Consider the following 19,768-nt stretch of genomic DNA (forward strand, 5'->3'; position numbering starts at 1 on the left):
TTTCATTTCCTTTTTTCAATGTTTCTTTCGATTTTATAATTCTTGGATTATGTATTTCTACAAATTTTCGATCTTCGATTTTTTTAGTTCGTCGATTTTCTAATTTATAAAAATTTTCAATTTTGCAATCTTGGATTTCTCAATTATGCGATTTTCCAATTTCTTTAATTTTCGATATTTTGATTTTACAATATTTCGTTTTTAGATTTGATATTATATCACCATTTTTCGTTTCCTTTTTTCAATGTTTCTTTTGATTTTATAATTATTGGTTTATTCATTTCTTCAAATTTTCGATTCACGATTTTTCATTTCCTCGATTTTCCAGTTTACAAAATTTTTCAATATGTATATTGCAATTTTTGGATTTCTCAAATATCCAATTTTCCAATTTCTTGGATTTTCAGTGTTTTGATTTTACAATATTTCGTTTTTAGATTTTGTAGTTTTTCGATTTTTAATTTTTCTTTTACTCAATTTTTCAAGTTCTGCATTTCCACTTTTTAGTTCTCACTTAGTTCATCAACTTTTTCGTATTTTCATTTTTGATTTTTCAATTTTATAAGTCTGCAATATATCCATTTTTTTGATTCCAAAATGAAAAATCGAAAAATTAAAAACCGAAAAAGTGGAAAATCGGAGAACTGAAGAAATGAAAAATCGAAACATTGAAAAGTCGAAATATTGGAAACCTGAAAACCGAAAAATGGAAAAATTGAAAAATTCCAAAACTGTGAAGACGAAAAATTAGAAAAACGAAAAAAAGCCGAAAAGTCGAAAAATCGAATTATCAAAAAATCGAGAAATCGAGAAATCGAAAAGTCAAAAAATTGAGAAATCGAAATAGCCCAAAGTAGATCGATCGATAAGTTAAAAATTGAAAAATCGAAAAATTTGGAATAAAAAATCGAAGAATTTAAAAAGCGAGAAGTCGAAAAATTGAAAGATCGAAATATCAAAACATTAAAAAACTGAAAAATCTAAAAAATAGAAATATGGAAGAACTTAAAAAGTGATAATTAGGTACACAAATCTAAAATTTAAAAAAGTGAAGAAAAAAAAACTCGCTAAATTGGAAAATCAAAAAAGTGAAAAACTGAAAAATTTAAGAGCTCAAAAGTCGAAAAATCGAAAAATTAAAGAGTTGAAATATTGAAAAATCCCAAAATTATACTATCTAAAAATTGAAAAATCAAGAAATCGAAAATCAAGTCGAAAAATCTAAAATTTAAAAAATCGAAGAATCGAAAAATTGAAGAATCGAAATATTAGTAAAATTTCAAAATTGAAATATTGAAAAATTGAAAAATCGAAGAAAAATTGAAGAATCGAAAAAGTGAAAAACTCAAGACGAAAACATCGGTAAATTGAGAAACCGAAAAATAGGAAAATCAACAAATCGAAAAATTAAAGTCGAAAAATCTAAAATTTAAGAAATCAAAAAATCAAAAAATTGTAGAAAAGAAATGTTGGTAAAATTTCAAAACTGAAATATTGAAAAATTGAAAAACCGAAGAAACATTAAATAATCGAAAATATGAAAAATCCCAAGACGAAAATATCGGTAAAATGAGAAACCGAAAAATTGAAACATCAAGAAATCGAAAAATCAAATTCGAAAAATCTAAAATTTAAAAAACCGAAAAATCGAAAAATTGAAGAATCAAAATGTTGCTAAAATTTCAAAATTGGAATATCGAAAAATTGAAAAATCCAAGAAAAATTGTAGAATCGAAGAAGTGAAAAATAGAGAAATTGAAAAAATCCAAAACTGAACTGACGAAACATTGGTAAATCGAAAAACGGAAAAATTGGAAAATCGAAAAGCCGAAAAATCGAAAAACCGTGAAATCTAAACAACGAAAAATTGAAAAACTGAAACATCGAGAAACGCAATTTCAAAAGATCGAAAAATCGAAGTCTATAAATTGAGGAATCGAAAAGTTAAAACTTCAAAAATTTGAAATTACAAAAATCGATAAATAAAAACATCGAAAAATTGAAAAATCTAGAAATCAAAAATTTAAAAATTAGGCAAATGAAAAACCAAAAAATGTAAAACAGAGAATTTGATAAAACGAAAAGGCGGAAAGTTGAAAAATCCAGGAACTTAAAAATCGAAAAAAATTAGTGAAACGAAAAATCGTAAACAAGAAAAAAAAAGTCTAAACTAAAAATTGAAAAATCGAAAAAACATTGAAAAATCAAAAAATTTAAAATCCCAGAACGGAAAATTCAAAAATCAAGAAATCTGAAAATCAAAGTCGAAAAATCTGAAATTTAAAAAACCGAAAAATCGAAAGATTGAAGAATCGAACTGTCAAAAATTTAAAAATAGAAAAATCAAAAATTTAAAAATCGGGAAAATGCAAAACCTAACCTTTTAAAACCGAGAATTTGACAAATCGAAAAATCGAGGAACTTAAAAATCGAAAAAAATTAATGGATCGAAAAATTATCAAGAAGAAAAAACGAATCTAATCGAAGAATCTTTGAAGAATGCAAAATTTGAAAAATCCGAAAACGGAAAATTGAAAAATCAAGAAATCGAAAAATCTAAAATTTTAAAAACCGAAAAATTAAAATATTGGTACAATCTCAAAACAGAAATATCGAAAAATTGAAAAATCGAGACAACATTGAAGAATCGAAAAAATGAAAAACTGAGAAATGAAAAAAATTCAAAACTGAAATAACGAAAAATTGGGAGATCGAAAAACCGTAAAATCAAAATATCGGAAAATTGAAAAATTGAAACATCGCGACAAAATTTCAAAGATCCAGAAATCGAAAAGTTTATAAATTCAAAAATTGAAAAATTAAAAATTTTAAAAATCGATAAATAGAAAAACATGAATTTGAAAGATCTAAAAATCAAAAAATTGAACAATCGAAAATTCGAAATATCGAAATATCGAGAAATTGAAGAATTGAAAAATCGAGTAACTGAAATATCGAAAAAATTAAAAATCAAAAAATCAAAAAATGAAAAAATCAAAACATCTAAAACCGAGAATTTGACTAAACGAAAAGTCGAAAAATTGAAACATCAAAAACTTGAAAAACCGAAAAATTTTAAATCAAAAATCGATAAATCGAAAAATTGAAAAATTCAGAACTTGAACAATCGAAAGATTAAAACAACGAAAAATCAACAAATCGAGAAACCGAAAAATTGAAAAATCAAAAATTTGAAAAATCGGAAAATTGAAAACAGAAAAATCTAAAACCGAGAAGTCGAAAAATTGAAAGATCGAAAAGCCGATTCATCAAAAAAATTAAAAATCTAAAATTTAATAATTCGAAAAATTCAAAAATATAAATATCGAAGAACTCAAAAACCGATAATTAGAAAAATTTAAAATTTAAAAAATTGAAAAATTAAAATCTCGAAAAATTGAAAAATGGAAAAAGTAAAAACTGAAAAGTCAAAAAATCGAAAAATGAAAGACCAAATATTGAAAAATTCCGAAACTGAACTAAGTATCTGAAAATTGAAGAATCGAAGAAACATTGAAAAATCGAGAATTTGAAAAATCGCAAGACGTCGGAAGCATCGGTAAATTGAGAAACCGAAAAACTGAAAAATCAAGAAATCGAAATATCTAAAATTTAAAAAACCGAAAAATTGAAGAATCCAAATGTTGGTAATATTTTAAAACTGAAATATCGAAAAACTGAAAAATCGAAGAATCGAAAAAGTGAAAAATTGCGAAATTGAAGAAATCCAAAACTGAAGTGACGAAAAATTCGCAAATCGAAAAACAGAAAAATTGGAAAATCGAAAAGCTGAAATGTCGAAAAATTATGAAATCAAAACAGCGAAAAATTGCAAAAATTGAAACAATCGAGAAACGAAATATCAAAAGATCGATAAATGTCAAGTCAAAAAATTGAGAAATAGAAATAGCCCAAATCAGAAAAATCCAAAAGTGAGAAAATCAAAAATTGAAAAATTAAAAATACCAAAAAATCGATAAACAGAAAAATCGAAAAATAGGGCAATTGTAAAACCAACAAATTGAACAATGGAAATATTGAAATATCGAAAAATTGAAAAATTAAAAAATCCAAAAAATATTGAAGGCTTAAAAAAATGAAAAATCGAGAAATTGAAAAAATCTAAAACTGAAATGACGAAAAATTGGGAAATGAAAAACTGAAAAATTGGAGAATGGAAAAGTCGAAAAATTGAAAAACTGTGAAATCGAAATATCAAAAGATCGTGAAATCGGAAAGTTAAAAATTCAAGAACTTAGAAACTGAAATTTCAAAAAATCGAAAAATTGAAAAATTTAAAAATTAAGAAATTGAACAAACGAAAAATCGAAATATGTATCAAAATATCAAGAAATTGAAAAATTAAAAAATCGAAAAATCAGAAGTTTAAAAATCGGAAAAATAAAAAACCAAAACATCTAAAAGCGAGAATTTGACAAATCCAGAAGTCTAAAAGTCGAAGAATCCAGGAACTTAAAATTCGAAAAAAATTAATGGATCGAAAAACAGTAAAGAAGGAAAAACGAATCTAACTGAAGAATTTAAAAACCCAAAAGTTGTAAAATCTAAAAATTATAGGAATATATATAGAAAAACTGTAACACTGAAAGATCGAAAAATTGAAAATTAAAAATCGAAAAACTGAAACATCGAATAATGAAAAATGGAAAAATTCTAAAATCTTAAAATTGAAAAAGTGGCAAATTTTAAAAATGATAAATATTATACATATTTAAAAAGAAAACTAGAAAACTTGCAAAGCAAAAATTGAAATGAAAGTAAAAATTTAAAAATAGAGAAACTGAAAAACCAAAAAATTACAAAATCTAAAGTAGAAAAATCAAAATTTGAACACCGAAAAATTGTAAATTGGAAAACTGAAAATTCCAAAAATTGAAAAAAAAAATCGAAAATCGGAACATCGAAAAACCGAAAAATTGGAAAGACAAAGAAAATAAAATGCTGAAACGAAAAACTGCAAATCGAAAAATTGAAGAAAGGAAAAATTGAAAAAATAAAAAATTAAAAACTAAATAATTAAAAAATTCAAGTCAAAAAAGCTGCAGGAATATTATTTATTTCACAGAGATCATCAGAAAACAAAAATTGCAAAAAAGTCATAAATTAGGGCGAAGCAAAGTTCGTCGAAACACACTTCAACCAACTTTTAAATTACCCTAACACAAAACCCAACACTAATTCCTCACCGTCGAATCACCAACGTATATTTTTATGAGAACAAATTCAGAATAAACATCTCAAAGTATCGCAGACGTCGACAGATGCTCATTTCTCAACATCTTCGTCTTTCATTTGCAACAGCATCGTTTACACAAATGTCAATTCAACTCACGAATCCAAAAAGTGGTTAAACTTAATTAAATTTCAATAACATAACTTTCGTTAAAATCGAACTATAAATAACCCAAAACATAAATTGCTTTTGGCAAGGCTTCAGAACTGCGCCCGTCGCATAAGGCACACAGACTTTATTAATCCCCATCATAATCACGCCTATAAATAAACAAATTTCATGTGGACTGACTTTTCAGCATCTTCGACGACCCGATGGGGTCGAAAGCGGCGTTTTGACGCACTAGCGCGTTCCAGTCCTTCTTCCTTTTCTTGAAAGTGGACCTGCGTTTGGTTTTGGTGACTTCTGTGGCAACGCCAATTTGAAAATCTTTCAGTATTCTGCGTTCGATCATTTTCCCCTTTCGTCCGACAACTGAAACCAAATTTTTATTTGTGTCAAAAAACCGCTCCTTACCTTGAGTTTCGTCGAAGGACATGTTCGGAGTGCTCATCCCGTTTTTGCCCAAAATATCCACAATGTCGTACCTCAAACTGGATATGTCTTGCCGGATTTCGATGACGTCGTCTTCGGTTATGCCAAATTCGTGCCGCTTTCGTTGCTCAGCAGTCACGAACCGCTTGATTAAAAGTCGTACGACGGCATCGTGGCGGTTTTTTGCGTCAATTTTGTTAGAAATTGTGACTCGTTTGTGTTTTGTTGCAAACAATCTACGAAACATGTCGGTGTTGGGTAGGATGTTGAAAGGTGGGGGTAAAATATCGCCGTTTTCGAAATAATTAATCCAGAGCCTACTTCTAGCGAATTTCCACTCAACGTCTGCACGTTCGGATATAATTTGGAAGGAGGTGGACATCATCGCTATTAACATGTTCAAAAGGACTATTATGTTAATAACGGAGTATGAACCGAACATCAATAAGGCCCAGAATCGTGTGAAAGTTTTGATTCCGGTTAGTTCGAATGACATTAGGTCGATAAGGCCGAAGCTCGCCCAAAATAGGGTCTGAGTGGTTTCAAATAAACTAAAATCGAAAGAAAAATACAATTATTTGGATTTCGAATCAAGGTGCAGGAAGCTACGACATGACTTGATTCGTTTCATAGCTGCCTGCAACCCCATTTTTCTCAGTACTTGGCATATCTCCTCCAAATCGTGCACGCCTTATCATGACTCTCAAAATCCGGCGCCTCATTCGACAAATGATAGCATTTATTTTTCTCCAGCTCCGCGTAATACCACAACAACTGATTCAATCCTGCAAGGAAGTCGTATTTATTTATCATGGAACGTTTCGCTCTAAAATTTTACGGTGTTTATGTAGGTAATGCAGCAAGGCTGTTTTATTTTAATAATTAGATTGACTTATTTATAAACGCTACGACTCTCTAGAGAAATCAAATTGAGCGTTTTTTCACTAATTCGTGCCTATTTTTACCAAACCATCCATGATAACAATTACGTACCGCACCCGAAGGCAAACACGACCAGCGTATAAATAAAAAAGAACTTTACTATGTCAATAATCATTCTGCCGAGTGATATTTGAAGTGGCCCCAAGTGTGGATTTACGCTGAATATGTGAACCAATTTTAAGAAGCTGCAAATGAACAGAAGTTTACGTATACGTGAAATCCAGTTTTCGTCAAGCATTCAGCAGGAATAAACGATTGTCTGCGCCTGCAGAAAACTGGAGGTGAGTTTGCTGTTTGACTAACCTGAAAATCATTCCTGCTGCGAAAGCTCCCTCGGATATTAGCATGGGCTCGAATGAGTTCCAGTGTTCGCGGGGCCGCCACGGATTTTTTCCTGCTGCTTCTGCGGACTGGAGGAAAGTTAGGGGGGTTTGGGATCGAGGGCGGTACTTGCCCAGGTGATGTAGAGAGAGCACAGTCGGGAGGACAACCATACGATGTAGAACATGTTTGTTATGAAGTCGACGACGTTCCATAAGTCGGAGATGTATTGGTCGAGGCCGATGTGCCAGAGCTTTCGGATTTCTTTGCACATTTTGCCTTAAAAAAAGGTTTAGGGAAAGGCGTTTAGTAAACGGAGGCGTGATTTCTAAACGAGGGACGTTTATGGGTCAATAAGCCGGCGTGATTTTTAAATACAATTTTAAAGCGCTTTTAAAAGCACTTTAAATTCGTACTGTTAATATTTTTGTTTGTCTTGATTTAATGAGGATTATAAAAAGGTGGAGTGTTAAAGATAGCATTTTTAACGCGCGAGTTTGTTCTATATATACAGGCGTTCCAATAGTCATTTAGAAATCTTTAAAATCATATTTAAATAGACAAGATCAAAATTGTATTTTTTTAATGAAACGTCCTGTATGGTATAGTAGTAGAAAATGTCCATAATTTTTGAGAAATATTTGCAAAAATGGTCAGGTTGGTTTCGAAAATACAAAATCAATTAAATTTCTTTTTCTCTTAACGCAGATGCTTGTTATCGAAACCTGCTTATATTATAAACATAAACAGTGTAAGTTACGCATTGAGAAAATATGTTTTTTCGTTTTTCTCCTTTAAATAAGGTATATTTTATATTGTCCACACAGACGGGATTTGTTGGACTACTTCAAGGGTCAGGGAAGTTCTGCGACCATTTTTTTTAATAAAAAATTTTTCAAGGTGATTTAGACAGAAGTGTACAATTCCACTTTTACTTATTTTATAATATTCATATGTTAAAAAATATAGATAATATTGATATACATTTTTTCGAAAATCTGAGGGCCTAGGGTAAAAAGTCAAAGCAGATTCATAAACTAGAAGTAGAAAAGTATGTTATTTTATAAACTTTTAGTTAGCGTTTTACAATTTACACGATATTTCTAATAGAAGTATAAAATTGAGAAAGGACAACGGACACAAACAAAAAATATTCTAAAAATTTAAAAATAGAAAAATCGAAAATTTTAAAAAGTGATCGAAACGTCAAAAAATTGAAAAATTAAATATTGAAAAGTTGTAAAACTCTCAAAATAGAAATGTTGAAAAATTGAGATATACAAAACTTGATAAATCGAGAAATCTAAAAAGCGAAAAGTCGAAAAATTTAAAAAGTCGAAAAACCGAGATGTCAAGAATTCATATCAAAAAATTGTAAAATCGAAAAATTGAAAAATCTAAAAATGTAAACTTTAAATATTCGAAATATTGATAAATAGAAATGTCGAAGAACCGAAAAAACGAAATATCTAAAATTTAAAAAAAATGAAAAGTTAGAAGATGTATTGAAAAAATGAAGGAGCGAAAAGTTGAGAAGTCAAAAATCAAAATTCTAAAAGCCGAAAATACGAAAAATCAGAAAATTGAAGAACCGAAAAACTAAAAAACTGAGAAATTGAAAAATTCCAAAACTGAAAAGACGAAAAATTGCGAAATCGAAAATGCGAAAAGTCGACAATCGAAAATTTTCGAAATCGAAACACAACAAGAATTTGAAAAACTGAAACATTGAGAAACAGAACATCAAAAGATCCAGAAAAAAAAAAGGAAATCGAAGTAGCCTAAATTAGAAAAATTGAAACAACGTCAAAAAATCGAAAAATTAAAATACTGAATAATTGAAAAATTCCCAAAACAGAAATGTTGAAAAATTGGAAAATCGAGAAATCGAAAAATCGGAAAGTCGAAAATTTTTAAAAATTGAAAAACCCAGATGTCAATAAATCGAACCAAAATTCCAAAAATGTAAAATTTAAAAAGTTGAAAAACTGAAAAATCAAAAACTTAAAAATTGGAAATATTGAAAAATAGAAATGTCGAACAACCGAAAAATCGAAATAACTGAAATTTAAAAAAAATTTAAAAATTAGAGTATGTATGAAAAAAATGAAACGAAAAGTTGAGCAGTCGAAATACTGAGAAATCGAAAAATCCAAAATTTAAAAAAGCGAAAATTTGAAAAATCGGAAAATTGAAAAACCGAAAAACTGGAAAATGGAAAAACTGAAAAATTCCAAAGACGAAAAATTGCGAAATCGAATAATTGGAAAATCGAAGAGCCGAAAAGTCGAAAAATCGAAAATCTTCTAAATTGAAAAATCGGAACATCAAAAGATCGAGAAATCGAGAAATCGAACAATTGGGAAATCGAAACAACGAAATATCGTCAAATCGAGAAACCGAAAAACCGAAAAATAAAAAATTCTAAAAATCAAAAATTTGAAAATCGATATCTCGAAAGTTCAAAAAACTGAAAAATCTAAAATGAAAAAATTCGAAATATTAAAAAAGTTGAAATATCGATGTACTGAAAAATGGAGAATTAGAAAAATATTACATTTTAAAAATTCGAAAAATTGAAAAAGTAAAAAATCGAGGAATCTAAAAATCGAAAAGTTGAAAAATCGAAATAAATATGTATTGAAAAATTCACAAACTGAATTCTAAAAATTGAAAAATCGAAGAAACACTGAAAAATCTAAAAATTGAGAAATCCTAAGACTGAAACATCGGGAAATTGAAAAATCGAGAAACCGAAAAACTGAAAAATTGCAGAATCGAAATATTGAAAAATTCCATAACCGAAATATGGAAAAATTGAAATTTCCAAGGAAAATCGAAGAATTGAAAAGTGAAAAATCAAGAAACTGAAATAATTCGAAACTGGAATGACGAAAAATTTGGAAATAGAAAAACTGAAAAATTGGAAAATTGAAAGTCGAAAAACCTTAAAGCAAAATCGAAATACCGAAAAGCAGAAAAATCGAAATATCAAAAGATAAAAAAATGCAAGTTAAAAATTGAAAAATCGAAAAACAGAAAAATCGAAATATCGAGAAATTGAAAAATCGAAAAATTGAAAAACTAAAATATCGATAAATTTCAAAATCGAAAAATCAAGACTTTAAAAATTGAAAATTAAAAAACGAAAACATCTAAAACCGAGGAGTCGAAAAATCAAAAATTCGAAAAATTAGAGAATCGAGAATTTTCAAAAACCCCAAAATGCACTATCTAAAAATTGAAAAATTGAAGAATCAAAAAATTGAAAAATCTTAAGACTGAAACATCGATAAATTGAAAAATCGGGAACTCGAGAAATCGAAAAATCTCAAGTTGAAAAATCGTAATACTGAAAACTCCCAAAATAATATCGAAAAACTTAAAAATCGAAGAAAAATAGAGGAATCGAAAAATCGACAAACTAAAATATTGATAAATTTCAAAATAAAAAATTTTAAAATCGGAAAATGAAAAACCGAAACATCTAAAACCGAGAAGTCGAAAAATCGAAAACTCGAAAATTCGAAAAATTAAAGAATCGAAAAAATTCAGAAACTGTAGATTCATCAGTTTCTGGATTTTTTCGATTCTTTAATTTTTCGAATTTGAAATTGAAATTTAGAAATCGAAGAAAAAATGAAGAATCGCAAAATTGAAAAATCCCAAGACTGTAACATCGGTAAATTTAAAAATCGAGAAATTGAAAAATCGAAAAATCGAAGTCCTAAAATTGAAAAGTGAAAAATCGAAAAATTGAGGAACTGAAATACTGAAAAATCCCAAAATTGAAATATTGAAAAATTTAAAAGCCGAAGAAAAATAGAAAAATAGAAAAATCGAAACATCAAAAATTGAAAAACTTGAAGAATCGAAAAATCGAAAAAATCCCCAAACTGAAACAACGGAAAATTGAGAAATCGAAAAATTAAGGAATGGAAAAATTTCAAAACCCCCAAACTAAACTATCTATAAATTGAAAAATCGAATAAAAATTGAAGAATCGAAAAATTTAAAAATCCCAAGACTGAAACATCAGTAAATTGAGAAATCCACAAATTGAAAACTCCGGAAATCGAAAAATTGAAGAATCGAAATACTGAAAAATTCCGAAAATGAAAAAAAAAACGAAAAACTTAAAAATCGAGGCAAAATAAAAGAACCAAAAATTTCGAAAAATCGAAACATCAAAAAATTGAATTTGAAGAATTGGAAAATTAAAAACTAAAATTTAAATATTGAAAAATTAAAAAATCGAAACAGTAAAAGATCGAGATATCGAGAATTCCGAAACTCGGAAAAAAATAAAAAAATTCATGAATCGAAATACTGAAAAATTCTATAACTGAAATTTCGAAACATTGAAACATCGAAGAAAAATTGAAGAACCGAAAAATTTAAAAACCCCAAGTTAAACTATCTAAAAATTGAAAAATCGAAGCAAAACTGAAGAATGGAAAAATTGAAAAATCCCAAGATTGAAACATCGGTAAATTGAAAAATTGACAAATTGAAAAATCGGGAAATCGAAAAATCGAAGAATTAAAGAATTGAAAAATTAAAGAATTGAAAAATTAAAGAATTGAAAAATTGAAAAATTAAAAACTAAAATTTAAAAATCGAAAAATTGAAAAATCGAAAAAGTAAAAAATCGAGATATCGAAAAATCAGAAAGTCGAAAAAAATAAAAAAATGAGAGGATCGAAATATTGAAAAATTCCAAAATTTAAATATCGAAAAACTTAACAATCGAAGAAAAACAGAATATATTGAAAAATCCTATAACTGAAATTCTATTTTTCGATGTTTCAATGTTTCGAATTGAAACATCGAAGAAAAATTAAAAAAAAACCCAAACTGAAACATCCGTAAATTGAGAAATTGACAAATTGAAAAATCGGGAAATCGAAAAATTGAAATATTGAAAAATCCCAAAATTGAAATATCGAAAAACTTAAAAATCTATGAAAAATAGAAGGATCGAAAAATTGAAAAATGGAAAAATCAAATCATCAAAAAATCGAAAAATTGAAGAATTGAAAAATTGAATATCAAAAACTAAAATTTATAAATCGAAAAATTGAAAAATCGAAAAATCGAAACATCAAAAAATCGAAAAATTCGAGAATTGAAAAACTGAATATTAAAAACTAAAATTTATAAATTGAAAAACTGAAAAATCGAAAGAGTAAAAAATCGAGAAATCGAAAAATCAGAAAGTCGTAAAAATTAAAAAAAATGAAGAATCGAAATATTGAAAAATCCCAAAATTGAGATATCGAAAAACTTAAAAATCGAAGGAAAATAGAAGGATCGGAGAATTGAAAAATCGAAAAAGTAAAAAGATCGAGAAATCGAGAAATCAGAAAGACGAAAAGAATAAAAAAATTGAAGAATCGAAATATTGAAAAAATCCCGAAAGTGAAACATCGGTAAATTGAGAAATCGAGAAATTAAGGAATTGGAAAATTCAAAAAACCTTCAAACTGAAACAATGAAAAAATGATAGATGACAGTCGGCAGACTTGACCTGACCTGATCTGATCTGATCTGATCTGACCTGACCTGACCTGACCTGATCTGACCTGACCTTATCCGACAAACCATAAATTGATGACAAACAGTCGACAGACAGAGGACAGACATACAATAAATAGACAACAGACACGACAGAGAGACGAAATGGAAGACCTATTCTTTCATGCTCTAGGGCTTCTGAAACAACGGCTGAACCCCATTTCAACACTTCGGGAAATAAAAATTTAAATTTGTAAAATATATAGTTGTCAAGTTTAATAATATAAAAAGTATAGCGGATAAATTTTCAATGAAGCACTCTGTATATTTAAAAAATAAATTGTATCATAGTGAGACAAACATATTTTCTAAAAGCCATCACCACACCCTGTATACACCACAAAAATTCCCCGAAACAATTTTTTCATAGAACTTCGTTTCACTTGAAAACGCCATTTCTTTGCAATTTCGTTAATCATATTTAAGCAAACACCACATTACCCTTCATCCCCCTAATTGATTTTCATTTTTCTAATTGACCCGGGTAAGGTGGACCTTCCTGTCAATACTAGCAAGACAAATAAGGTGTGGCTTAGCAGCTTTGCATTTGTGATAAATGAAGCCAGTGAAGTGTGACCCCGTTATGAGTGAACCACGAAACTTAAACCTCCACCCAGAATTTTGAAAAAAGCGTCATCAAACCGGTATGTCCAAAAATTAATTTCACCCAATCACGACAAACGTTGATTGTCAAACAACAAAAAAACTTCAAAACTAATTATTACTCGACACAAATATCACCACTCCCCATTCGGCGAGCCCCAGACCGATCCCCCTTTCTTCGCTTTGCCACTTTTCCACCACCGCCTGCATCCACTCAGTACCGATCCAGTCGAAAATGATGAGCTCCAATCTCTGGGATGCCGCCCCCAGCAGCACTAAAATTTTTCCACAGTTATCATGAATTTTTCATTATTGGAAAGTACTCACTTAAAAAGAACACGTAACTGCTTGAGTGACATATAAATCTGACGAAGGGTTTGGTTACGAATAGTCCCATTCTTGAGGTAGGTGCGACCATGTAGATCACACAGTAAATGGGAAACATTATAGTTAACTTCATCAACTGTAGTACTTGTCCGAAGAGGTTTTTTCGCCGGAATCCAGGTACTCCGTCGTACCAGATGGTACCCAGAAGCTGCTGGACGTTCGGGTGTGCTACAAATATCTTCTGCTTATATTTTATGGCTAGTTTAAGTCTAGCTAAAGACTGGCGTTCGCCGGAAACCCAACTAGGATTCCTGTAGTCGTAGTTCAACAGAACCATGAGTTCCTCTGAGGTTTTGACATGGTCTAAAAGAGCCGCTGCAAATTTTTCCACCTTCGCCTTCATTTCCTGCGAAAGTTGTACTAAATATTAGAAGTTAATAAGAAGCGAAAACTGTTCGATTCCTGCCAACCAGCTTTAATTGTATTTGTTTTCAACAGACATCCGAGTTTCTCGTTTCCTCTTTGTTTCAACTTCAACGTTAATTTAAATCCTTCGCAAGGGCGTAAAAACCCCCACATAGACAGAAATATTCGCATTATAGATTCTAGCAGAAAACTTACGCTGTATTCGGCCCGGAACTCGGTTTCCAGCCGACTAAGTCGCCTTAAGTCCCAAGAAAGTTCAAAGGCTGTTAATAAAGGGTCACTCGAAGACAAAGAAATGAGAGATGGCGAAGTTAAAGCTCTGTAAGCGTTTATGCGAGCCTGCGAATGTCTTAAAGAGTCCGTCTGGTTGGAGCAAACGCATTCATCGCAACCACATCTTAAGATAGACAAAGATAAATAAATTTAATGAAATTTTGCACCACCATTACTTAACGTCGTGTGGAACTGGCAAAGTCGCACCTCGGTCTAATAATAATTTAATGATTTCATAATTATTTTTGTGGGATGCTAAAATCAGAGGAGTTATGTCTGCAGTAAATGTGGACGAAGACCTGTCGACTCTTTCCCAGCTCTGAAATAATAAACACAATTTTCAAAAGTGGAATCTCTGCAATAAATACGTAGAGTTGGCCGGATTCGTGAGTTTCCTCCTCGCGGTCTAAAAGCAGGTCGACGGCTTCGACGAACTCTTCGTTAATGGCATGCAGCAGGCCATCCTAGGACAGACGTAAACACATAAACACTTAAACACACACGTACAGACGTAGAACTTACGTTAATATCGACGTTGGATTCCAGAAGGAGCTTCACCATTTCGATGTTTCCATTTTCAATTGCGATTACGAATGCAGATCTATTTAAAGGATCTACACAATTTATATCAAATTCTTCAGACTCTTCGATTATTCTACGATTCAGTGTTACCAGATATTAATGGGGGAAAATTAAGTACCTGCACACTGTTGCACAATCGCCTCGCTCGACGTGTAGGAGGAACAGTTTTTCGGTGGGTGTTAGAGGTTTTTCGCACGATTTGGAAAGGGTGGGTTTGAAAGGCCGTTTGGTTTTTTCTAGCAAGTTTTGGTTTGAAGGATACATCGTGTTTTAGCTCTTCTGGATTATTATATTATGCGGAGAATACTTTCAAGTTTGCGTTGACCCTCATGCTATTAATTAAATTAGACATGAAAGCCAAGACAAGCAGATTACTTCAATAAAAATTATGTAATGGCTATTTGGGGAGAAGGTAAGAATGTCTGGGATAAAACTGGCACTAAATTTGGTTTTGGCTAAATTGGTTGCTTTCTTGTGCAATAACACTAGTTATAGTTTGCGTAATAATATGTAACGTCAAGGTGGAATTTGTTTATAATCAGTATTTAGACGAGGCGGCAAAAATAACCGCTGCGGTGATAATGCAACTGTTGTAACATTTATAATACCAGAAAATGCTTTTACTAAATAGCACAAAAATGTATCGGTCCTTCAGAAATGATAAGATCTCAATATGCAAAGTGTATACATACAATTTGTTGGAATGAATAAGTGTTTGCTAATTAATCGTCAGATACTATTACTATACTACGCAACATTTGACCTTAATTTTTATAGTTTATATTATTATCAATGATCGTAATTCTAAACAAAATACTCAAAACTTAACTCACGATATGAAATGCCAACCCGTTTTGCCAACAAGATCAACATCTTCAGAGAACTTATTTATCACTTTATAAATCGAGATCCAGTGTTGAAAGACAGATTATAAAAATTAGTTTATTTCAACAGAACTTCCCTCGCCTCTGAAGTACAGTCCAATAAATCCGCTTCTTTGAGAATATTTAAAGTGGATAACCAACCAATAACGGGAAAAAATGTTTTTTAAAAGCTCGAAATCTCGAGAAATTGAACAATGGAAAAGTTGAGAAATTTAAAAATCAAAAAATTAAAAATGGAAAGTCGAAAAATCGGGAAATCGAACAGTTAAAATTACGAAAATACAGAAATTGAAACATTCCGAAAATCGAAATGTCGAAACATTTTAAAAATCGAAAAACCGAGATGTGAAGTCGAAAACTGGAAAAATTCAAAAATTGGGATGTTACAAATTTAAAAATTGGAAAATTGAAAAATCAGAAAAACGGGAAATCGACAAATCGAGAAATTTACACTCGAAAAAATCGAAAAATTGAAAAATCGAGAATTTGAAAAATTCCATGAAACATCGAAAAATTGAAAAATTGGCACTTCGAGAAACAGAAACATGAAAAGATCGAGAAATCGAAACATTGAAAATCGAAAAAATGAAAAATCAAAAATTTTAAAAGGCGCAAAATTGAAAAACCGAGAAATCTAAAACCGAGAAGAGAAAATCGAAAGATCAAGAAATTGAAAATTTGAAAATTCGAAAAATCCAGAAATCGAAGCATCAACAATCAAAAATATCGAAAAATTGAAAAATCGAGACATTGGGAATTCGAAAAATCCAAAATTAATAAATCGAGAAATTGAAAAATCTCAAAACTGAAATATTGAAAAATTGAAAAATCTAAGAAAAATTATTGAAAAATAAGAAACTGAAACATCGAAAAATTGGAAAACACAAAAACTGAAAAATCCAGAAATCGAAAAGTCGAAAAATCGAAAATTTTGGAAACGCCAAAAATTGAATAAACTTGATGAATCGAAAACTTAAAGAATCGAAAGTTGAAGAATCGAAAAATTGTAAAATCAGAAACCTGAAGAATTAAAAATCTGAAAAGTTGAAAAATCGAGAAATCGAGGAGTCAAAATGTCGAAAAAATCGAGAACTCCAAAAGTAAAAAAATTGAAAAATCGATTGAAAAAATCATTGAAAACGCCAAAAACTGAAAAATTGAAAAATCGAGAAATGGAAAAACCGAAAAATCGAAAAATTCCATAAAATGTCGAAAAATTGGGAAATCGAAACATCGAAAAATCGAAAAATTGAGAAACAGAGGTACAAAAGCGAAAAAAGAAAAATCGAAAGATCGAGAAATCTGAACATCAAACATTGGAAAGTCTAAAATTTAAAAATTCGAAAAATTAAAAAATTGAAGAACTAAAAAATTGAAAAATCGAAGCATCAAAAAATCAAAAAATTGAAAAATTAAGAATCAAAAATCTAAAATTTAAAAAATCGAAAAATTGAAAGTTCGAGAAACTGAGAAACCGAAAAATCGAAAATCACAAAATTAATGAATCGAAGAAAAATTGAAAAATAAAAAAACCGAACCATCGAAAAATTTAAAAACAGTAAAATGGAAAAATCAAGGAATAGAAAAATCGAAAAGCCGAAAAATCGAAAATTTAAAAAATCGAAAATATGGAAACGCCAAAAATTGAAAAAGCGAAAAATTGAAAAATCGAAAGTTGAATGGAAAAATGGAAAAAACAGAAATCGGAAAAATCGAAAAATTGAAGAAGTGAAAATCTGGGAAATCGAAATATCGAGCAGGCGAGAAATCGATACATCGAAAAGTGCAAAAATCGAGAATGGGGAAAAAAATGAAAAACTCCGAAATTAGAAAAACGAAAAATCAAAAAATCGAGAAATTGAAGAACCGAAGAATTGAAAAATCGAAAAATTTAAAAATTCCATGAAATGTCGAAAAATTGGGAAATCGAAACATCGGAAAATTGAAAATTTGAAAATTCAAGAAATCGACAAATTGAAAAACTGAACAATTGAAAAATTAAAAATTTTAAGAATCGAAAAATTGAAAAGCAGAGATCTAAAACCGAAAAGAGAAAAATCGAAAGATCGACAAATCTAAACATCAAACATTGAAAAGTATAACATTTAAAAATTCGAAAATTTAAAAAATTTAAGAACTGAAAAATTGAAAAATCGAAGCATCAAAAAATCAAAAAATTAAGAATCAAAAATCTAAAATTTAAAAAATCGAAAAATTGAAAGATCGAGAAACTGAGAAACCGAAAAATCGAAAATCACAAAATCAAGAATTTAAAAAATTTCAAAACTGAAATATGGAAAGATTAATAAATCAAAGAAAAATTGAAAAATAAGAAATCGAAACATCGAAAAATTGAAAAACAGTAAAACTGAAAAATCAAGAAATAAAAAAGTCAAAAATCGAAAATTTGGACACACCAAAATTTTAAAATTGAAAAATCAGAAATCTGAAAAATTAAAGAATTGAAAATCTGGAAAATTTAAAAATCGAGAAATCGAGACATCGAAAAGTCAAAAAATCTAGAATAGGAAAACAAAAAATGTTGAAAAAATCGAAAAATCAAAAAGTTTAAAAGTCGAAGAATGAAAACTCAATTAATCAAGAAATCAAAAAATAGAAAATTTGAAAACGCCAAAAATTGATAAATGGAAAAATCGAAAAATCACTTGATCGAAAAAAATCATAAAATCGCGAAGTGGAAAAATTCCATAAAATGTAGAAAAATTGGGGAATTAAAACAAGTAAAAATTGAAAAATGGAGAAATCGAGAAATTAAAAAATTGTATGAAATGTTGAAAAATTGAGAAATCGAAAAATGCAAAAATTGAAAAATTGAAACATGAAAAGATCGACAAATCGAAAAATTGAAAAACTGAAAAATTAAAAAAATTATATATTATAAAAACTGAAAAATTGAAAAAGTGAGATCTAAAACCGAAAAGAGAAATATCCAAAGATCGAAAAATCGAAACATCAAACATTGAAAAATATAAAATTACAAAATTCCAAAAATAAAAAAAAAATTGAAGAACTGAAAAATTGAATAATGGAGAAAACGACAAATTAAAATACCAAAAATTTGAAAAATTGAGAAATAGAAATATCAGAAAATCGAAAAATCGAATTGTTCGAGATTTTGAAAAATTTCAAAACTGAAACATTGAAAGATCAGTAAATCAAAGAAAAATTGAAAAAAAAAACCGAAACATTGAGAAATTGTAACTGAAAAATCAAGAAATAGAAAAGTCGAAAAACAGAAAATTTGGAAACGCCAAAAACTGAAAAATTTTAAAATCGAAAAATTGAAGGATCGAAAGTTGAATCGAAAAATTGAAAAATCGGGAACCCGAAAATTCGAAAAATTGAAGATTTGCAAATCTGGAAAATCCAAAAATCGAGAAATCGAGAAGTCGAGACATTAAAAAGTCGAAAAATCGAGAATGGGAAAACAAAATATCGAAAAATCGCATTGTCGAAAAAATTGAGAAATCCATAAGTTGAAAAGTCGAAGAGCAGAAAAATTGATTAATCAAGAAATCAAAAAATTAAAAATTTGAAAACAGCAAAAATTGATAAATTAAAAAATAGAAAAATCGCTTAATCGAAAAAATCAGAAAATCGAGAAATTGAAGAATTGAAAAATTGAAAAATGGAGTAATCGAAAAATTACATGAAATGTCAAAAAACTGAGGAATTGGAACATGAAAAATTTGAAAAACTGAAACATCGAGAAATCGAAACATGAAAAGCTCGACAAATAGAAGAATTGAAAAAGTGAGACATGTAAAACCGAAAAGAGAAAAATCAAAAGATCGAGAAAGAGAAACATTAAATGTTGGAAAATATAAAATTTAAAAATTCGAAAAATGAAAAAATTGGAGAACTGAAAAACTTAAAAATCGAGAAAAAGACAATTTAAAATATCGAAAATTTTAAAAATCGAAAAATTTAAATTCAAAAAATCGAGAAAATGAATAATCTTAAAACCGAAAATTTTATAAATCGAAAAAAATTGATAAAATCAAAAAATCCAAAAATTGAAAAA

General features: G+C 29.0%; 1 protein-coding gene across 1 annotated transcript; it reads right to left on the minus strand.

Moving 5' to 3' along the window:
* Positions 1-5,099: 5,099 nt before the first annotated feature.
* Positions 5,100-14,827, minus strand: LOC135125376 (transient receptor potential protein). The gene is made up of 12 exons (XM_064050918.1): positions 14,780-14,827; positions 14,626-14,721; positions 14,434-14,576; positions 14,180-14,381; positions 13,559-13,964; positions 13,354-13,506; positions 7,185-7,330; positions 7,034-7,140; positions 6,782-6,915; positions 6,450-6,573; positions 5,771-6,339; positions 5,100-5,728 (listed from the first exon to the last, which is right to left on the minus strand). Exons 1-12 carry the CDS (start codon positions 14,816-14,818, stop codon positions 5,532-5,534), a joined length of 2,316 nt encoding a protein of 771 aa, XP_063906988.1. The 5' UTR covers positions 14,819-14,827; the 3' UTR covers positions 5,100-5,531.
* Positions 14,828-19,768: the final 4,941 nt, after the last annotated feature.

This window comes from Zophobas morio, unplaced genomic scaffold, assembly GCF_036711695.1.
Source record: "Zophobas morio isolate AGI-343-1 ecotype UQ-CSIRO unplaced genomic scaffold, CSIRO_AGI_Zmor_V1 ptg000002l, whole genome shotgun sequence".
NCBI classification, from domain to species: Eukaryota; Metazoa; Arthropoda; class Insecta; order Coleoptera; family Tenebrionidae; genus Zophobas; species Zophobas morio.